This window comes from Zerene cesonia, chromosome 11 (genome assembly GCF_012273895.1).
Source record: "Zerene cesonia ecotype Mississippi chromosome 11, Zerene_cesonia_1.1, whole genome shotgun sequence".
Lineage (NCBI taxonomy): Eukaryota > Metazoa > Arthropoda > Insecta > Lepidoptera > Pieridae > Zerene > Zerene cesonia.
The window spans coordinates 4879311-4902243 of NC_052112.1; the positions used below are offsets into that span (position 1 = coordinate 4879311).

General features: G+C 32.6%; 4 protein-coding genes across 4 annotated transcripts; all 4 read right to left on the minus strand.

The window, feature by feature from the left end:
• Positions 1 to 2130: 2130 nt before the first annotated feature.
• On the minus strand, positions 2131 to 3583 carry LOC119830542 (protein obstructor-E-like). The gene is made up of 6 exons (XM_038353601.1): positions 3541 to 3583; positions 3350 to 3459; positions 3085 to 3205; positions 2650 to 2850; positions 2370 to 2439; positions 2131 to 2287 (listed from the first exon to the last, which is right to left on the minus strand). The coding sequence occupies exons 1-6, from the start codon at positions 3581 to 3583 to the stop codon at positions 2131 to 2133; spliced, it is 702 nt and encodes a 233-aa protein (XP_038209529.1).
• A 3383-nt stretch (positions 3584 to 6966) lies between these two features.
• LOC119830544 (protein obstructor-E-like) lies at positions 6967 to 8443 on the minus strand. The gene is made up of 6 exons (XM_038353602.1): positions 8401 to 8443; positions 8210 to 8328; positions 7827 to 7947; positions 7478 to 7678; positions 7286 to 7355; positions 6967 to 7144 (listed from the first exon to the last, which is right to left on the minus strand). The coding sequence occupies exons 1-6, from the start codon at positions 8441 to 8443 to the stop codon at positions 6967 to 6969; spliced, it is 732 nt and encodes a 243-aa protein (XP_038209530.1).
• A 2236-nt stretch (positions 8444 to 10679) lies between these two features.
• On the minus strand, positions 10680 to 12084 carry LOC119830545 (protein obstructor-E-like). Its single transcript, XM_038353603.1, has 6 exons — positions 12042 to 12084; positions 11854 to 11969; positions 11622 to 11736; positions 11334 to 11534; positions 11152 to 11221; positions 10680 to 10839 (listed from the first exon to the last, which is right to left on the minus strand). The coding sequence occupies exons 1-6, from the start codon at positions 12082 to 12084 to the stop codon at positions 10680 to 10682; spliced, it is 705 nt and encodes a 234-aa protein (XP_038209531.1).
• Positions 12085 to 12304: 220 nt separating this feature from the next.
• On the minus strand, positions 12305 to 18223 carry LOC119830120 (protein obstructor-E-like). The gene is made up of 6 exons (XM_038352983.1): positions 18065 to 18223; positions 16135 to 16649; positions 15106 to 15226; positions 14406 to 14600; positions 14026 to 14101; positions 12305 to 12840 (listed from the first exon to the last, which is right to left on the minus strand). The coding sequence occupies exons 1-6, from the start codon at positions 18102 to 18104 to the stop codon at positions 12477 to 12479; spliced, it is 1311 nt and encodes a 436-aa protein (XP_038208911.1). The 5' UTR covers positions 18105 to 18223; the 3' UTR covers positions 12305 to 12476.
• Between the last annotated feature and the right edge of the window lie 4710 nt (positions 18224 to 22933).

Genomic DNA, 22933 nt, shown 5'->3' on the forward strand with positions numbered 1-22933 from the left:
GAATGTTCATGGGCGGTGGTGATCGCTTACCATCAGGCGAACCACCAGCTCAGTTGCCCGCTATGAGCGATTATTTTTAGATTAATTTAACAAATAAGTATTTTAGTTGTATTTTCTTCTTTAGCTCAGAGCGGGAAATTAATCATATAATAATTAGTTAATCCTATTTGTTTATTGAACTTGTGGAAATATAAACTCTACTCCAAGTATGGCTTGCGGCTTACTCTTTTTGGGGTTACGTACCCAAAGGGTGAAACGTGACCTTATTACAAAGACTTCGCTGCTGTCTGTCCGTCCATCTGGCACCAGGCTTATATCTCATGAACCGCGATGGCTAGATAGTTGAATTGCAGAGATGATGTATTTCTATTGCCGCTATAGCAGAAAATAATTAAAATTCGAGGTTAACCAACGGTTGGCCGAAATTGTATGTGTGACCAATGTTTTTGTTCTTAGGATATTTCTGTGGAACTCTGTGTGCCTCGCGTCCGATTCACACTTGACCGATGTTTCATTAACATAACTAGTATAATATTATATTATCTGTGGCAAAGTTAATATTATGTTTCTTTGCTAAATTGTGTGTGGCTATTGCAGCGCTGTATTTTTTACATACTTAAAAATATGCGTGCATGTGGCCTGTGAGCATCTTGACGATAATGGAAAGGAAAATGAAGATGAAGATTTAAAGAAGAAATAAAGTTATATCATGTGCAGTAACTAGCAAGCTATTATTATAGCGTTAGATAATTTGGATCCCTTTTTGACTATGGTGAAAAAATCGTGTGATCAACAATATTTTTTTAGTGTAGACTGGATGTTCATAATTTCTGTCATATAATTGTATTAAGTATGTATGTTAAATTGTTGTCTTATTGCCGTAGGTAATAATTAATTTCCTTGGTTTAGGTGTCCTGATTAGTATAATAAGATAAATAATTAAGTTATTATAATATCACAGTTTGAATTCTTGATTTGGATCCATTTCAAATATGTCCGTTGAAAGTGGGTTAAAATCGAGTCCTAAGGAGTTGTTTTTTTTTTTTTTTAAAGAAAGCGGACAAACGAACAAGTGGTGCGCCCATTATCGAGCGATCACCACTGCCCATGAGCCCTCACAAGAGTCCCTGTGAAGGTGTAGCTGGCCTTTTAAGGAAGAGGTAGATAGATAGATAGATAGATATTTTTTTTGAATACAAAGATGAAACTAATAAAGCGTAGCGTAAAGATTAGGAGATTGCAAGATTGCTTATTAAAGTATGAATTTTTATTAGCCTATAATTGTATATATAGAATTATAAATTATTTCTTGAACAATAGTTTTCCTAGGTTCTTACCTACTAGAATTTAATTAAGTAGCGTATATAATGCTTTTTCTTAAATAATCGATGTATTGAATTTTTTAGTCCACGCGAGCGAAGCGGACAGAAAGCTTATAAGTACTAAATTGAAATTCGTACATTGAAGGCAAATTTAATTGTAGATATTAAAGTATGTAAAGTATGCTAAACTTAGGTATTAATAAGAGTCCTCACCTCGAGTTTTAGCTCTTCGTATTGTTCGTGTATTTTTGTACATTTACGACAAATTTTGCCGAAATCTCTTTAAAAATAATATTTTGAGAAATAATTGCTCCCTGAGAAAATAAATAGGAGAGTAAACGTTTAAATTTACGATTTTTTATTCAATTTATTCACTATGTTTAAAAATTTAAGTTACAGTTGGGAACTAGAATGCGGAGGTACAAATATCAGTGGTGGGATAAAATAAAATTTTGAGGTATAATTGAATTTAATCGTAAAGTAACCAATACCTTACAAACATCTTATAAAAGACTATAATGGTAAATACCAAAATACAACGATAATTTTGAAATGGCAGGTTGACAAAACATTTAAATCCCAAATTTCGAGTCTAACGTGTCGACTATTGAAGAGTTTAACATTTATTGCTCTTCCTATTTTTTGCAGCAATTAAATCTTAACCGTTTCAATAAAAATACCAGTAACATCATTATCAGCCCATATATTCCCACAACTGGGCCGCAGGTCTCCTATGAGGGAGGGAATGAAATACCATTTATATGAAATATTCTATTTTGATAAAAAAACGTATATGTTCTTGATTGATTTATTGCGGTACAGCTTGAGCGTTGTCAGCGCAGGCAACCTTGTCAGCATCTACGCACTGGCCAGAAGCGGGATCGAAGGCAAACCCAGTGTCACAAGACAACAGGCGCGGCTTACCGCTTAGGCAGGAATAGAACGCGTAGCAGTTATTCTCAAACCTGTTAAATAAATGCATTATTATTGAATTGTTGTTAAATTTAATCATCCATTAAATCTAAATTTAACTAGATATAATCTTACTTGTGGTTGGTTTTAATAGGGTTGCCGCTCTCATCAAAACTGGCCGCGGGGCATTGGTAGCCAAGGTACTCTGTAAGAGAATAATCATAATGAATCTATAATTAAATAAAATATACAGGGCGAAATGACAATGTAGCTCTAGTTGCACCCAATATGAAGCCTATTGCGTCGTTTGATATATTATTTTGTTTTTAGTCTATGCTACGTTCCCTCAGAATAATGCCTTACAAAAGAACAAATTTAATATTACAGATTAAGATATATAAAAAGCATTTCTTACTCTCTGCATTGCAGCTAGGCACTAAGTCAGGCCAGTTACAGCGGTTGGTTGAGAAGTCAAAAGCAAGTCCAGTGGGGCACGTCATCTCATTAGGTTTTCCAGAAATACACATGCGGTATTGTCCACAATCATTGGGAGCAGCGATTGGTGAGGGGAAGTATCCGAATTGATGAGGGCAATCAGTTGTTGCTTGCGCAGGTTCTGTAACAAACAAACGATTAAAAATATATTTTAAACTGACGTTTCACTTAATGACAATTATCATGTCATGTAATTAATATTAGGCACCGAAGCACGCACAATGAATGGAATGAAATATTGTTATAATGTTAGGAAGACATTTGGGTGCAACTTTTAGTAGTCAAGCATTTTTAGGTATAAGCTTTTGTCTATCAGGAACCATATAAGCCTTATTCTAAATAAGTTAATACGTACGAATCGCGTAGGAACTCTTGCAAGTTACAACCGAGGGGTATCCACAGGGGTAGTTTGGCCATGCAACTGTCGGGTCATAGTGCAGACCGTCAGGACATAACTTTTGCGATGGTACGTAATCCTAAAAAGAAAATAGGTTCACTTTCAAAATTTTTATGAGCCAGTTGCATGCTTTGAAAATTCCAATTTAATATTTGAAAACAACATTTAGTACAAAATTGTACTACAGTAAGTAAATGAATAAATATTATCTGTGTGTACTCACAGTACATTCCACGTAAGCGTCGCATTGTCCATCTACTGGTAAGTAGCTATTTCTGCGTGCGCAAGCGTTGCTCTGAGCGCTTTGCGGCTCTGGGGCATCAGCAGCAAAGCCTATACAAATTATTTTTTTAATTACATATACATGAATTAATTCGATCACGTAATATTTTCTAACAAGGAGATTTTACTTACTTGAAGCTACGAAAATTGTCGCGAGAACAGCGAAAAAATACATTTTTGTTGCTTCCCTAGGTCTACCCACTGTAGAATGTGTTTCTAAAATAATAGATATGTCATCGTAAATTTTTCTTTTATATTGAATGCTTATTGGATATAACGTTATATGTCTGGTTTTTAATGACGATTGCAATTAATGTGGTTGTGGTTTTTTATAACGAGTAAAATTATAATTTGTAGATGTGATATCATTTTAAATTTCATTTCATTTCATGTCAAAAATGCTGAACAGTTTTTAGATAGTAGTGAATAAGCTGAAGGACATAAGCCTGTATTAAGAATTAAATAAGTTCTGTCTTTTGTCTTTTCAGATTTCGATGTAAATAATTATAAATATTATGCTTTTTACGCTAAACCGTTAATAACTTCTTTACCTTAGAATTGAACAGACAAGTAGAGAAAAATTTGGTGATTGATTTTGGTTAAAAGTAACGTTTAATTATTACTTATGTATCTAATGATAATCTGAATTTTTGGTATAAAAATATCACTTACGGGCTAATTAGACCGAAATATGTTGACACGAAGTTTTGTGATTTGTGGCAGCATGGTGGTCCTTCACTTTCTTTCCTTTATGTGATTACGTAATTAGACTTCCGTACATCCAAAAGTTTAAAGACTTAATTAATGGTTAGTTAACATATGTAATTCTTCACTAAAAATGGATAGTGGATGGATAGAGGATATGTCGCCAAAATTTTTATAAGTTAAAAAAAAAACTATTATCAATTAACTTCAAAATTACACGGGATTCACCAATAAGAACAGAATTTGTCGTATATTAGTATGATTATAACTAAATTCGTTTCATAGCTACATTATTTAACTGCCCTGCTTTACCTTTTACCCAAGTTTGTCTGTGTGTAGTTAAAAGAAATAAACATATAAATACTAAAATAAACGTTTATGATTTATGACGTGAATTTGACATAATTTATGACCTGCATTATAAATGTTGATTTTACAAAAACTTGCTGTTTTCAATACATTTCACAAGAACTGCATTAGATATTATTATAGAAAAGGATTGCTCATTAAAAAAAACATTAAAGTTATTTATATCTCGAATTTTCGGGAACCCCTGGGACTTTGACATTAGGCTCGTGTTTAACTAGAAAAGCATTTTTTATTGCAATATTTCATAATTGGATTAGAAACTCGTTTGCGAGCCGGTGATAGATATTGCATTTTGAATTGAAAGAAGCCTCGTTGAATGAATAAATTTTTAAGTGAAATTACGTGGGAAAATTTTCATGGTCACCGTGCATTTTACTGTAGTTCATAACTATCCTCTCATAGATAGTTACCAATGATGATTGTAATATTTAAAAATATTAAGCACCCCATGCTTTTTACTCTGAATTGAATCATTGCGTTAATAACTTAAATTTTATTATAATTTTGTTTTGAGGTGATTCATAATGATTGATTGTTTCATCTGCAACTATAGTTACATTATAGTAGGGGAGCCCAAGAGGGGATTTTGGAATGTACTCGAGCGCGTCAGATTATAATAAGGGAAGGTACCTTACCTATTACTAAGTACCTCCAGAAAGTATGAGCAGCAGATATTGGTGGGTGCGCTCACAGGAGGCGCAGGAAATTAAAAAATGTCGATAATTCTCTAAGGTTACGCTCAAATTGTCAGATTAGCGAAATTTGGATTTTTTATGGTGTAAATAACCCGTAATATCTTCATCTGACGCGCTCGAGTCATATTTTTTTTATATTATACCTTTTATAAGTAGCCACGAAATTACCACATAAATCGTAAGAATAAGCTATATTTTTTTTCAGTGATATGCCAGAGCATTCAAAATATCAAAATCTAGTGCTTGAGTATTTCCACAGCCCCCCTTTTCTTTTATAATTAAAAAAAAATCAAAAACCTTTTTCCATCGCTAAAATTGAAAACCCTATAGGACTTTTTTTCTTGCTATCGCATAATCTGCGAATTCCAATAGGTTTCTGAAACGCTCGAGTAAATACACATTTAGCATCTTGGGCTCCCCTACTATTAAACTCTTTGCCATCAAAAATTATTTTCTAGTTTTTAGTTCAATTTGCAATAAAGGCGTGTTTTTTTTAGTTTTTTTAAACTATATTATTATTTTACTATATTACAATACTAGCTGCGCCCCGCGGTTTTACCCGCATAAGTCTGTATCCCGTAGGAATATCGGGATGATAAGTTGACTATATGTTATTCCAGTTGTCCAGCTATCTACGTACCAAATTTCAATGCAACCGGTTCAGTAGTTTTGGTGTGAAAGAGCAACAAACTCACACACATCCTTACAAACTTTCGCATTTATAATATTAGTAGGATAGGATTGTGCGAAAGATTCAAAAAATAAGTCAAGATTCGGTAAAGCATTGCTAAATGATTATAAGTAGCACACATCCTTGTTTGTGCGATTGAACGTGTTTGCCTAAGTCCGTTTTACAAACTGGGAGGAAAAGTAGATCAAAATATCAAAAGGAGCTTAAAAAAAACGACATTGAAATAACCATAATTGAACGTGATTTTGTTTGTTTTGTGTGTATCAACAATTAACAATAGCATAATGATTTGAAATAATATTGTATTTGATAAGTAAAAATAATAATTGCAGTTGTACTTATTTTATACCTACATGTTGGGCAGAATATTTTCCAAAGGATAATTTGAAATAGGAAAGAAGTAAATTATTAAAAAATTGTTCGATTATTAATTAAGAATCTACTTAATTTTTGCGGCTGCCCACAATTAGAATGTGAAATAATACTTAAAAATGTTACTATTTTTTATGCTTCATGAACAATTTCATTCTACATCAAGGATCGAGATAGACGGATTGGGCAATTAGGAACAAATCCGCCTGATTTATCTATTCGTTTAGATGCATTACCAGTTAGACTGGTAATGCATCAAAACGTCTATAAAGGTCTATAAAGATCCCATTAGCTGATTGAATCTGCTACGGGAGCGTGCAAAATTAATGAAAAAATTAATGAAATGAGACACGCAAGCAAATTAAAACGACTACTCTTTATAAGATGTAGAGTTAATGTTGTTGTTAATTGGTATTCACATATTGTGTAAAAAATATTAAACTAAGCTATACTCGTGAATCTTCATTTTTAAATCTCACAGTTATTAAATCAATATTTTAATTTAAAGCAATTTGCAGTCTCGCCAATAAGAGTGACAAAGGGTGTGATTTTTGGATTTTCACAAAAAGTCGATTATCTTAGAACCCGAGGAACAGTTACTCTATCGATTTTATTTTTCATCGTAATAAAAAATATAATTATGGAAAGGATATATTTATATATTATTATATTACATATTGTGAATAATTATAAAATTTATTGTCTATTGTTGTTGTTTATTATGTATTATGAAGCATTAGGTTGATTTACAGCACTTTGCGGTTGTGGGTTGGAGGCACAAGACACGCTGTCGGCGTCAACGCATTCTCCAGAAACGGAGTCGAATGCAAAGCCAGAATCACAAGATAATAGGCGTGGCTTGCCGCCCAAGCAGGAATAAAACGCGTAGCAGTTGTCTTTGTAACTGTAATAAGAAAGAAAATATGCTGTAAATGATTTATGGTGCGCTTTTAATCATATGTTAAAATTATTATATACGATATGTGGTAAGTTCAATATCATTAATTTTCTTATAATAGTTTAATAAAACTAAAGTGTTGTTTACCTGTGGTTCGTTTTAATTGGGTTTCCACTTTCATCGAAACTGGCGGGTGGGCACTGGAATCCAAGGTATTCTAAAACGAATAATGTCATTAGTAATTAATCAATGAGCATTTTCTCGAGGCCTCAAGAATACTGATATACATAAATTTGGCTAATTTGAGTTTTCATTTTTATGAGATTTAGAATCCCTTACTTTCTACGTCACAAGTAGGAACAAGATCGGGCCAATCGCAGCGGTCAGATGCAAAGTTGAAGGCAAGGCCGACGGGGCACACCATTTCGTAGGGTTTGCCCAAGATACACATACGGTATTGTCCACAGTCGTTCGGAGCGGCTACAGGTGATGGGAAGTATCCGTATTGATGTGGGCAATCGGGTGTTGATTTAACAGGCTCTGTTAACAGAAAATACTAACATTAATCTATATTTTCAGCTAAGCTTCTTAATACAGGAGATTGTGATTAAGCTTTCTTCCAAATATCTTTGTATTTTTTGTTTTTTTTTTTATTATAATTCTATATCAATAAATAAATAATACGTACGAATAGCACTGTGATCCGGGCAAGTAACGTCCGATGGATATCCACAGGGATAGATTGGCCAAGCCACTGATGGGTCATAATGGAGGCCTTCGGGGCACAGCTTTTGTACAGGTACATAGTCCTAAAGGAAAGAAATTAAATTACCGTTATAATACTAGCAAATATGATACATGAAACTAGCCGATAAATAAGTGCTATCTTCTTTCTCAGATGGCCTACCATGACGTCTTATAGCAGGAGTAATTACAAAGCTCTATCTTTTTCACACCAGATTACACCTATTTTCAGGTCATGATGACGTCCCTGAATTTTGAATAGTAGAAAAAATAACTTTATACTGTTTCAGAAATAGGCATATATATATATATATATATATAACTTACTCTACATTCCATGTATGCGTCGCACTGTCCATTAATTTGAATGTATTCATTTCTGCGTATGCAAGTGTTTTGACTTGCAGCGGCCGCTGCTGGTGCATTGGGAGCCTCATCAGCACTGCCTGAAACATAAAGCTGTTAGTATTTTCTGAATTATCATTTAGATACCTTATTTCAGATTTTATCATACTTACTTATAGCTACGAATACTGTCACGATAATGATTATAAGCTTCATCTTAGCGTTTGCGTGTTCGAAGGTGATGAACAACTGATGTAAAATAATAATTAGAGGTTCGTTTTTATATTTTAAATGTGATAGGCATTTTGGCTCCTTAATGATCAATGAGGAGATAGGTGCGGTTTTCTACGATAAGAGATTGAAAGTTTTTAATGATGTTATTATATAAATTCGATTCATATTATACAAGTAATATTTCATTCATTAGATCGAATATGGTTCTAAGAATGTCAGATTTTAAAATAACAAATAAACTAAATAATAATACATATACAATATACATGTATACCTAAAATGCTATCATACCCATCGAATATTTAAATATGTACCCGAAACTAATAACATAAATAAACTTTTTTAATAAATCAATAAATATAAATATATACTATATTATACAAAAGAAAGTCATGTTAGTTACACTATTTATAGCTCAGGATCGGCATAACCGATTTTGTTGAAATTTGATACAGAAATAGTTTGAGACCCGAAAAGCACATAGGATTGTTTTTATGCCGGAAATCGAACGGAAACGGATCTTTGCCGGTAACACCCCGGGTCTATCTTTTCTACAACTACGCGGGCAAAGCCGCGGGCGGAATGCAAGTATAATATAATATAACATTATTATCTTAAGACTATGACTACTTGTCAAGTAGACTGTCAAGTCTTACTGCTTTGAACTGAAAATATAAATCGCTGTGAGACGGGGGATGGAAGGCTAATCAGAGATCACCTACTTGTCCTTAAAAGAATCTGTTAGTTAAACAGATGTGAAATACATTTTCTCATACCCTCATGAACAGTCTTTAGGGATGGTTGCTAATATTAAATAGGTGTCACAGATTATGTTCCACCTTCAGCTGCCTCTGGTAGGACAATTAGAGACAATTAATTAGGGCATTATGTGGTTTTAGACGACAAGAATCTGGCATTAATATGTAAAATTTCGAAAAAAACGCGTTACAGAGAGTGCGCTAAGATAAAAAATACGTATAGCTTTTATACGCTGATAATATAGTCATCTATCGCATTTTCATACTTTTTTTAAACTCTACATATATTATAGTGTACACCCCTGACTGAAAAGGTATCGGAACTAGTATAGGATTATCTTATCTGTGGTATCGGTCTGCCGTTTTCATAGACACATGCCTAAATTAGCTGACTGGTATATACCAGTGTAATGCATATGCATTACGCTGGTTGCACGAAGCTAGGTATGTAAACAATCAGTTTAAGCAAAAATTAAATCTAAAACTTATTACGTCGCCTACTTATTTCGTTAAGATTTTTTTAAGATAATCAGCCTATTTAAAATTATAAGTGCAGAATAATAAGTTCAAGTACTCCTAGTTAAGTTTCTACAAGCATAGTACCTACTGGTGCTTGACACGCAGTGTGTTTGTTTGTTACTCTTTCTTTCACGTCACATTGAAGCAATTTTATTTTAATCGTTGTGTTCAAAGATAGTCATGAGGATAAAAAATACTTTTACCGCGGTGAAACAACTCGCCGTTATAATTGCTTTTAACAACGTGGGCGAAATCGCGGACGGAAAGCTAGTATTTGTTATATCATTAAATATCTAAAAATGTTTGAAAAATTTTCTGATATAGTAAAATATAAATTTTAATATAGTAAAATATTTCATTAAATACATACAATAATCGTTCCCTATTGCGTTGATATATTATGTGAAGTAAAATGTTTTTATGATAAAATTTCCTTGCACTCGACCGTATGGTACATTTTAATTAATGTATTGACACGGCTTCAATGGATGTAATGAAATTTAGGTGCATTTTCTCTAAGTTTGGCCTAGTATTATGTTATCTGTGGTTTGGCTATAGTCAATCGGCGTCAGATCTTAAACATAGTCTTAAACTATTTGCTATTATATTATGTATATGAACTTTTTTTATTGACTGATTTATGACGTTATTGCTTAAAATCTACTATGATGATTATTGTTTCTATTACATATTATAATAAAATACTTACTACAACTAATGTAAAATTATAGGTTAAAGAAAACAAATAAAAATCCTTTGTAGGTTTACCGTGCATTTTTAAAACCACATTGTTCTAAATAATACTCATATTTAAAAAAAAAATTTTAAACGACCAATCGATACCAAAAAGTAAAACGGGTTTATTGAATTAAATATTTTATTATTATCAAAAGTCACATTTACAAATTGTAATTAATTATGTAGTTTAGTATAATATGCTATTAATGGGGTACAGGAGCAACGCCATTGCTGCAAGTAACCTTGTCAGCATTTATACACCGACCAGAGGCTTCGTCGAAAGCCGTTCCAGGGTCGCAGGACAGCAGGCGAGGAAGATCACCCGCTTGACAAGAGTAGAAGGCATAACAGTTGCTGGGGTACCTATAAAAATCATTATGTTACAATGCCTATCGAATCGCCTTTTCATAGTTATTTAAGAGCTATATTGTAAATTTTCATATTTGCTGTGAAATATGGGTGAGAAGATGGGGTGTCTATATTTTTATAGTCTGAGATTTAGGGTTATTGGCTGAATTGCATTATGTAAGCAAACATTTCATCATCTGTATGCTAAGTGAACAGCTATGCGGTGTTACGTGGGATTGCAGTTATCTAGATAATGCCTCTTCAAATACCTTTTTTTTTAAATTATAATTGATCAAATTTAATCAATAACTATTATTAATATCCTACCTGTGATTTGTTACTAAAGCGTTGCCCTCGTCATCATAAGTGGCAGCAGGGCACTTGAAGCCCAGGAAAGCTGTAAATTTTAGATTACATTAATAAGAATGAAAGTTTTACATTGGAATTTAGATAGATATTTTATTCAATTTTGCAAACATATAATTAATATGGTATTGGATTTAAATTACCTTCAACGTTACAAGAAGGTACTAGGTTAGGCCAGTCGCATCGGCTTGTGGCCGGATTAAAAGCCAAGCCAGATGGACATTCCATCTCGATGGCTTTTCCATCCATACAAAACCGATACTGTCCGCAGTCACTAGACGCGGCTGAGGGAGACGGGAAGTATCCATACTGGTGTGGGCAGTCAGGTGTAGGATTCGGGGCCTCTGTTGGTTTGGAAGAATTTATTAGTACTTCAATTGGAAATATATAAGACGTATTTATTATATATGGTTATTCTTTTTCGTACTTACGAGTTACGCCTATGCATGTATCGTCCATTGGATATTCACAAGGATAATTTGGCCATTTAACATCCGGGTTGTAGTGAAGACCATCAGGACATGACATTTGGACAGCGACATAGTTCTAGTTAGGAATAAGAAATACGAGTATGTTGAAAAAGTATTACGTAGTTAATTTTATATCTATTAATATTCGTTTAAGATATTTACAATAGGGAAATAAATAAAAAGAAACACTTACTTTGCATTCTATATAAGTATCACATTGGCCGTCTTGTTTAATATAGGTATTTCTGTGCAGACAATTTCCAGGACCAGCTGGGGCGACGACGGCCTGTACAGAGTCAGCGCCACTGCCTGAAATACGTGTTTGTTTGCTTAGTATTTATTTTTACTCGATATCAAACAAATACGTTTTTTTATACTTACAAGAAACAATCAAGACGCTTGTCAAAGCTACGAACAAAAACATTTTTATTTTGTGTCTATCACCTTCTGTTGATCAGACTGGCAGAAGGTGAATGATGTCAATGACATGAATAATTTGGTTTTTATAATAAAGCACTAATTAATTTGAATCATCTTTAAATTTCAAACTGATTATTTTATCTTACCATTGATAGAGGTCTAATTGTTAATGAGTAATAATTAAGTAGCATTTAATATTGGTAAAAATTGATACACAGATTTTGTTGGAATGTTTTAATTATAAAAGTCATTAGATTATGTTTGACTGCTGCACAGACATTAGTAACATAGTAACACACTTAACAATATTGTAATACTTAGAGCTGTGCTGTACAGTAAGTTAAGAAGTTAAATTTATTTACAAAAACCTACGCGAGGTGAGTTTTAACAAATATTTTACTGAGGTATTTCCTGCTCTTGTTCTGCTTCCGTTACATTCTCAATGTCTTGTTTTGGTTCGCTTTCATAATTATCTTCTTGTCCTTGTAACTCTTCTTTACGGTCGTCATTATAGTTTGGATTTACTGTAGTAAAATCTCCAAGACGTAGTTTCTCGAATTTGTTTTCGGCGGTTAGTCTTTGTGACTCAGCTTTTCTAGAACGTTCCGCGCTGTTCCTTAATTCAAGAGGACATGCGGAAACCTCATCAGCCGCAACGCAAGATTCGCTGAGTTCATCAAAAGCTGTATATCCACCGCAGGCTAGGCGACGAGGCCTACCGTCGATACATATAAAGTATTTTTGACAGTCTTCAGGAGATCTGTAAATGAACAACAAAATATAACAGCGTTCAGCAATGATATATATTATGTGTACGTTTATATAATGTTTAAGTCCGTCATCAAAATATTATTATATATTTCTAATTTAAATAATAAATTGTCTTCGAAGATGCATTTATGTATAATATAAGTAAAAATTGATGGTGGACTTTTTTTGTTTCACTTTGATTGTAGGTAGGTAAATATGAATCGTTTTTGGCAAGAATTTTAATTAAGTACTTCTGGGTTCTAATTGTATAAAATTGAAACAGAATTTTATCGAATGAATCTCTTAATATGCACAAAAACTTCCAGCGCGATGGATGGATGCGAAAGTTCAGCAAAATGTCTATTCTGCCAAATTAATGCATAATAATTATGGATAGATTTTCGCATAATATTCGAATAAGCGCGAAAACTTGTTATGCTAACAGTTTGGTATTTCTAATTATAATTACATAACGTCAAGGCCGGCGCTCTTCGTTGACATTTAAACAAGAGACGACCCGACCGCTGACCGCTGATACTGTGAGGTAAGTTATTCTTTTAAAGCTATATCTTATACCGTAGACAATTTTATAGTATAGACTAAAGCATAAAATTAAGTAAAACTAGGAATTTCATCCAATGATACTTTTTTATTTGCATAAAAACGTAACTTTGGATCCAACGCCTAGTTTTGAACATCGCAATTACCATAATAAACGCATTAAAATTCATACTGTTAGTGACATTGTACGTCAATAATTCAAGTTTTATTAATTGCATTAATTAATTTGTAATATGTTGTCGTGTTTATGATTTGAGGGGTTATTGTATAATTATTATTATTATAATAAAGTGGTACCTAGACTTTAATATCTAGTTTATTTTTTATTCGCATGCTCAAACATAGCAACATTGTGTTTCTTTTAATTATTATAGATAAACAACATCTAAACTAATATTATAAAGAGGAAACTTTTTATTTTTGTATGTTTGTAACGATTTCACACAAGAATTACTGGACCAATGTCAAAAATTCTTTCACCATTAAAAAGCTGCAACTTCACTGAGTGTCATAGGCTATGTACCACGGGCAAAGCCAGGGCGAACAGCTAGCAGTAAATAAATAGGTATGGTAGCCAAGTCTCCTTGATGTGTACGTTTTTCCTTCTAATTTCAATACATATAAAAAGTCATACCTATAAAATCTGAAACCAGCGGGTGGTCCAAGTTCCTTGGAAATGGGGACCTCGGGGCATCGGAATCCAAGGAAAGCTGCAATTAAAATTCACATTGGTTCAATTTAAAAACTTCGTAAGTATTGCCTGCAAATATCTACAATTATTATATTAGAATGTTCTGTTCATTCTTTGTAAACGTGATATTGTACCTGTATGATGTATATTATATTTTGGCAAAAAAATTGCAACAAAACCTAGCCTATAAGCGTATTAATAAATGAGTTTCTATAAATAGAGATACATTTGCAGTTTGTGATTTAATATTTATAATTTTACTAACTTTAATATGTTAAGGGGCCCGGGGTCAACGGGACATTGCATAGAAACATAGTAAATACCTTCAGCATCACAATCAGAGACTAGATCAGGCCATTCACACCGGTAAGTATCAGAGCTAAATGCAAGACCCTCAGGGCAATTGAATTCGTAGGCTACACCATTTACGCAGTTTTTGAATGTGCCACAGTTGCGATTATCTCCAGTTTTAAAGTATCCGAATTGGTGTGGGCATTCCGTTGTTGGTTGTGCTGGTTCTGAAATGACATGTGTTCACAAATTTTACATATATGTATTAGGTATATAAAATATACAAAATGATTTTTTATATTTATGATTTTAAGTAACGTTTTGAAATGTTTAAAGAAAGTAATTTAATTGTTGTAATACAAATCCTTCAAGATTTTTTTAATATATAATTTTTCATTAAAAAAAAATATTAATGTGAAGGTTTTTTTTTACTATTACTTATAAGAATTTAACTTGGCAGGGATATCAGTAAGAAAAAAACTTTTTAAATTTTATGTAAAATAAAATTATGCACGTAATGTATTTTTCTTTCAAAAGTATCATCATAAAAATGTTAATATGGCTAATTTATTTTTTAATGTAGACCTCAACATTAAATATGCGTTTGCCGTATTATTAATAAGCCTTACAATACTATTACAGAATGCTAATATCAAGTTAAATATTACCAGGTGATATAAGCGTGAGATAAAATTAAATACTAATTATTAAATTTTAGTATATATTACTTACGAAGGGCTGATCGTCCAAGACACGGGACGTCGATGGGGTACTGGCAAGGATAAACGTTGAATTTCACATTTGGGTTGTAACGAAGACCATCTGGACATACCTTTTCCTCCGCAGTGCCATTCTGAAAAAAATATATATGTTTGTAATATGTTTTTGCAAACTAATGCAGAATCATTTGTTAAACTGCGTTCTCATTAAAGGTTGTTTTATATATACTTAACGGACGTTTCGCAGACCAAGTACGTAATAATATATATCAGGACGTTTTATATAAAGTACAAAGAATAGTAATATTCTGAATAGCGGTCGTTTCAACGGAGTTTGGTAACAAACACTTGGCAAGAGAATAATTTTATGCATATAGATAATAATATGTACTTATTATATAACGATAATAATGCATGTGTAGGGCAGTCGGTTAAAGATTAATTCTAGAACTAATGCTTGCGGAAGCTTTACCTTTCTAAAGGCTTAAATGTTAAATAAGATAAAATGAACAACGCAAGACATTTATTGTAAGTGGAATATAGTTACTAATCACAAATGAACTGCCGCAGTGCTTTCATGCATTCATGCAGTTTCTTATGAAAAAAATTAAAATACCTTCTGATGTGAAGTTATGCTGAGTAGTGAGTAAGTATCTAATGTTTAAGTAAATCTAATCAAAAAGAGCATGTTAATCCTACTTAATATTATAAATGCGAAAGTTTGTAAGGATGTGTGTTTGTTGCTCTTTCACGCAAAAACTACCGAATCGATTCTAATGAAATTTGGTATGTAGATAGCTGGAAAACTGGAATAACATTTAGGCAACTTTTTACTTACGCGGGTGAAACCGCGGGGCGCAGCTAGTGAGTCTATAAATTAGCACTAGTCCTTAAATTTGGTATTATCTAATCTTTATTCTTCTATATTTTAATTGCCGATTTTTGTAATTGAAGACAGACAGAAATAATTATCATAGGAAATAATTTTGTCTGAATTAATTTAATATTACGGTGTACGCATTAAAAATAAAACCAAACTTACCAAGCATTCAATATATCTATCACAGCTGCCAGGGATCGAATACCGGTCATTTTTTTCAATACACGTTTTGCTGCTTAAAGATACTGGTGCAGATTGTGCTTCGTATTGGTCAGCTGCTGATGCACCACCTTGTGCGTCATCACTGGCAGTTAATTTACTGAGTTCACCTTCACCGGATATTTGGCTTGCATCACCAACATCACCCGATTCAGCGAGGTTGGAGATACTTGCATCACCGACGTCGCTTGTCTCTTGGAAGCTTGCTGTATCTTGACTAGCACCTCCAATGTCGCTTGATTCTTTTAAGTTCGCAGTGTCTTGACTTGCGTCACCGACATCGGCGGTTTCTTGTAGTTCAGCGACGTTATCTTGGTTTGCTGCGCCTACGTCACTTGCTTCTTGAAGTTTTGTACTACTAAAATCATTGTTTTCCACGGCATCGGCTATGTCGTCAATACTGAACTCATCCTTCTGATTCGCATTTATTGAATCATCGGAGGAAATTTGGCCATAAGCTGTTAAAAGTAGAAATGAAAATTTATAAATATAGAATATTTCATAACTTAGGTTTATCAATAACTATCTATTATTTTTCCGTTTACAAATATAAATAGAAAGACTTTGCTTATTAACATATTCAATATTTTGACATAATGTTATCTACAATTATGTAGTTAAATCAAATATAAATACGAATGTGCACATATGTGAACTTATCCAAAACGTTCATAATGAAAATAAATAATAAATGAACCGTAATTTTATTTAAATACAAAACAATTGCATAAAAAAATAAATAGCTTGCGATAAACTCTATTTGAAAGCTAGTGCCTTCAGCGTACGAAAATTATGCACACGATAATAATCGAGATCAAATTTATATCAATTAGGAACTATTACACTCATTATACTTGTTTCGTTTATTTAAAGAACGTCATATAGTTTAGTTATATATCTTTTGACTTCTTCGTATTGTGAGATATTATTCAATAGGTACTCATTAGCACAAGTATATGATATTGATTTGAAATAAATAAAATCAAGGTCCACCAAATAAATAAAGTTCTTGATTTATGATGACCGACATTGAGGCGTTAATTACATATTTAAAATAAGCCAGTTTTATGGTGGAATTTACACGGATATTTTTCGAAGAGGATAGGTCACATTGAATATTAATTTGTAATCTTAAAGCAAAGATAACAATTTAATGCTGATTTCATGCTGTTGTCCTTTATATTGAATCCGGAGGTCAGGTTATATTACTGTTGCATTTACTTATAAAATACGCAATATCTATTTTATGTATTTAGATGGAATGCAAAAGAAATTTTAAATTTAACTTTTTAAGTAAATTATAACAACAATAATTTCTAATGAAGAAAACTTTTATTTAGCTAATTGAAAATCAATTGAAACTAATAAATTTTGTATTGTACGGTAGTTATTAATGACAAAAATATATCATTTAATTGTTCATGAAGTGTTGTTATGATCTGATAAGGTCGTAAGTCTATTATAATTATACCCATGTAACACTTGTCATCGACCAGTTATGAACTACAATTAATTATTATTGCAACATGATGAATGCAACAATAATGTACTTATCCATGTATGGAAATTGTAATCTATAGTAGTTTTATTTACGCATAATAGGTATATTTATTTTTATTGTGAAATATATCATGTCTTTTTACAATTGAAATTCAATGAGATACATATAAAATCCGGTATTTATTATCTTTAAAATTGGTTATAAATAACTTGCACATTCTGTACAAATTACAAATATACACTTTTTGCTATCGAATATAATATTGATTTAATATCAATTTTGCTAGAAATAAAAATTACATATAGCAGCTTGTTTTTTCCACATTCATGAAATACGTTTGATGATTATAAAATAAAGCGAGCAGATACTCACCCACGGCGCAGACACACGCCAAAAACACAAAACCCCTCATTGTATGTACTGCCTGATACCACACGTTCGTTCGAGCTTCGCACGACCAATGAATGACCGGTCAGAGGATGAGCATTTTGCGACCTTGGGGACAGACCGAGTTGTGAAACCTGGTCCCATCTCAACCGCGCCTCGCGTTACAACAGGACACGCTAACAAGACGCCGCGACTCGCGAGGTGAGATGCGGAGGAGCCATGCAACATTTGGTATTGAGCAATGCCTGTAAACACATTTACATACATTGCATATTTCATTTGTTATGTATGTTTTGGGAACGCAATGGTGCATTGTTTGATGCGAGGTGAGCGTTGCGTCTCTAAATTCGAGATTTTGTCGTGATTTCCATTTTAGTTGGTGGATTGTAAAATCTGCAAGTAAAACCGATGCAGGAAATGTTTGTGGTGACCATGCCAAGCTGGTGATGCAATTGATGATGTTCATAATGTCGTTCCACAGTTCTTTGGGTTCGATACTCATTGATGTTAGGAATATCGAATATCGAGTGGGTTGGTGCTTAAATATATTACGAGCGGTTTGCCCCGGTGTCTCCCGTGGTACATATATAGCTTAAAACAGCAAGGGATCACGTACATATGAAAATATGTACGGTTTTTCGATTTTAGTGTAATTTTTAAAAACAGCACAGTAGTTCTTGAAGTTATTCCATTCAAATAAACAAACACACTCTTCAGTTTTATATTATTAAAATGTTGAATAATATGTATAGTATACCTACGCGAAAATTTATTACAAAATAAAACTTTTACACCAAGGTCGATTTGCTCGATTCTATAGGTAACTGTTTTTTTGTTAAATTAATTCTGAAACAATGGATTATCTATAGTTTGAATGCAAGAATATAGCTGCAAGCTCTATGTAAAATTTTTTTAATGACATTTCTTTTCAGCAGTCATTACAAGCACAGCTTTGCTAAGTTTGGTGACTAGACTAACTAGATGGCGTTGTGTTAAAAGTCTACGCCTATCATCACTACAGTATATGACAACATAATATAAAAGTAGTCACTTCTCACTGTTTGTCCCTATGTATCCACATGAAGACATAAACTATTTCAGAAAACATGGTTCATCTGTTTAGGAGGAGTTCAGTAACATACAAACATAATAGAAAGAAAGAAGGCAACATGCATAATTGCAAGCGTGCAAGCTGGCGGGCGGAGTGCAAGTCGCTACTTTATTTATAAAGAAGTAAAAGCTTGCGGATTGCTCACACCAATAGGTTACGTGTCAGTGTGTCTGAACTCTGATCTATTAGTATGTGTTTTATCGTCATATTATTGTGTCTCAGTTTTGCTTATTGATAATGTAAATGTTATGAAATAAAAGAAAGAAGAATAGCGTATGCCCGTATCGTTTATTTTATTTGTCATTTAGTTTATATTTATTTTTATTATTAACTGTATATGTCTAATTGACAATATTTTATATAAATTGAGCTGAAAATGAAAATTAACTTCGTCCTCAAATTTCAATAAGAACAGTTCATTATTATTAATCGGAGATCGATGTATATATATGTAATACTTAAACATTATTTTTCATTCAAACATTGTATTTATGTACAAGCGTGATTCTTTACAAAATACTTCACAATGGAGATTATAGTGATAAGACACCTCGGTATCCAGTCGCGACTAACATACAGATGGCGTCTTTGTATCGTAAATCACTCCGAGTTGTTGTTATTTTTTTCAGTTGCCAAACGTAAAGTATCACTATTATAATAGTCAAATATTATAAATAACGTCCAAATGATTTTAAATAAATAATGAGTATCGAAGGAACGCTTCGAAAGCCAAAATATGGAAAAAAATCATCATTCTATATAAAAAAAAACAAAATGAACAGCGTTCACCTTTACGTGAAATGTTTACTTTATATTGGTAATTGGTATATTTTAAAAATATTAAAAAGTCATAAACATAATTTGCTAATACTACAGTTTAGTTGATTCTGGTCGTAACAAAGACACTTGGTGGAGCTTTATTAAAAAAATGATTTCATCGGATATACTATATGTGAATGGAATTTAAATAGACGAATATTTAAATGTTGACAAGATTTAAAAACTATTATCTTAACTATAAACCCGTTCCAAGTCGTGCTTAGGGTCGCCATAATGCGTACAAAACATGTTAATATATTATTTTAAATAGTGACTCAGCACAGTAGCGTTTTTAATAGAATTAAACTTAAAAGATTGGATATCAATATATAGTATATTTAAATGTAGATGGAAAAACCGTTCGGTGGGTTTAATGTAGCGCACGTAGTTTAGGATCAACTTCCTTATCTCATCTGTTCGTTGAGCCGCTAGTTCATCAGTATTCTGCAAGCGAAGCGTCTGGAATGTCAAAGTAATTTGGGATTTCGCGATATTTGATTTCCCATTTTGTATAAAGGATTCCACTGGAATTGTTTTAGCATAGGCATTATTTCTTTGTTATTTTGTTTGCTATGTATATTTCATATTAATGAGTTTTATGATACTACTATTGAAAAGATCTTTTAAAACCTTTGAGGATAATTTCAAACCCATATTTTTTAAAAGTGTTTTTTCTAGTTAATTTAATAATGATGATAAATAAAAAATTTCAAGTATAAGCTATAGTCAGGCCAAATATCGATTATATGTTTGTTTAAAAAAGGTGGGTTGGTCGAATAAAGGATGTAAAACAACTATCAGAGTTAAAACATTTTTACTTGAAGTCTCTGCTTCATATTAAATATTGGATTTATTTTAGGCACCGTTTGCGTCATAAGTATTTTAAAAATTTTTTATTCCTCCATTACTACTGTTCTTTACTTTTTTATTTTTTCCTTGTCTATATTAATGTATAAAAATACATGTACCAAATTTGTTAGAAACAGAGAATATAATGATTTTTTTGTTAGTAAAGACGCACATAATAATTAAACAGCAATGCTGGTCCGAACATGAAACCTTCATAGATTCAGGTAGGGGTAGTCAAACGGAGACGCTATCATGTTTAGGATCCTGTTGTGGCTGACGCTCACTCTGTGCACCACACCCGTACCCCATAGGTGCCATAGGAGCGCGGCAGAACCACCAACACCCTGAAGGCATTATTGTATTGGACACGCAGAGTCTCGTAAGCTTATAATTACACGTGTATACAACGTAAGCTTATAATTACACGTGTATACATACAAAATGGTCTAAGTAAAGTTATTTTTGCTTCGGTGGAACAACGTGCAAACGTGCTCTTCGTTCTCATTCACTGTCTAAATCGTCGTTCAATTTCATAGTCGCAATATAAGCTGTCTACAGCTTTAAATATCTTTACCATCAAAAATCAATGGAGAGAGAAATCAATGGAGTCTCTTTGGAAAGGGTAGACCTTTTCAATGGAGTCTCTTTGGAAAAGGTAGACCTTTTCCAAGGAGACTCCATTGATTTTTATGGATGGTATTTCCGATAGGTGCTTGGCGCCTTCTTAAAACACCATAACAACTCTTTTTGGCATTATACACTAGACCATGAGTATTCGCGTACACTTCAGTTAAATTAAGGAGTCTTCTTAAAATTAAATAATAGTAATAACAAATATTAAATTATTATTAATTATTTTTCACATCTACAAGATCCTTGATAAAATAGTCATCACCTAAGTAGGTATGTGCAATGTTCGTTACACAGTCATTTAGAACATCTGTATCATCGCATTATCACCTATTATTGTTGACCATATGATTAAGGTAGTAGAATTATTATTATAGGAATAATTATAATAAAGCGACCAATTTGGTTTCTGCAGAGACTATTTAATGTTAGAAAATCTTGTGGTCATATGACTTAACTAGGAACATCAAAAATTATTTCCACTTGCACTAGTAGGTATCAGCTAGTATTTAAACCGGCACCAATTCCCATATTTATTTAGATCATGATCGTGAAATAAATTGAAAACATTTTCATTAATTTTGCAATAAGCGAACTTTATTTACTAATAATTAATACTTTACAAATTATATATAATTACCTATATGTTAACCCCAGGGTTAACATATAGATAATTACATATAATTTGTACTTAGAGTTCAGAGGCGTTCTATAACTGTACGCTTTCTCTTTATCCTCCTCTCTGTCAGTGTCACCCAAGTGCCAAGAGATCCTTATACTATGACTGTCGAACGATGGTTAAACGCCGTCTTTTAAATTTAAATATGACATACAAACGGTGCGCCTTCTCATATTTTGCAATCTATTTTTTCGCTGCAATATTTTTTCCAAGATATATGAGGAATATTTTTAGTATAAGTCATATCACAAATCCATTTAATAATGGCTTATTAAGTACCGTTTATAATTCCGAGGCAAATATAATTGAAGACAATATATTGACAAGTGCTGTTTATTGGGTATCTAGGGATGACAAGGATGAAGAAGTCAAAATTGATAATCGCGAAACAAATCAGGAAGGTACCAATGAGACAGTGAAAGAAATTACTCAAGAATTTCAAGAAAAGTCTCAAAAGACCCATGTAGAATCTGAACCGTCTTCAGAAGGATCTTCTCATGAAGAACTTGAGAACCAAAGTGAATTGTCTTCAGAACAAAATACTCCAGTAGAGCCTCGTAGTCGACCTCGAAGCCGAATCGAAACTTACGATGAGTTTGCTAGATTTAGGAACTCAAGTCGTCCACCAGATACTCATTATCCACCAGGTCCAACATATAGACGGTCAAATGGAATATTTCTTACAGCATCTGACTTCGTTATATTTTTTCCAGTATACTTAAATGTATTTTATAGATCGTAAGTCAATTAAATATTTTCAATTACA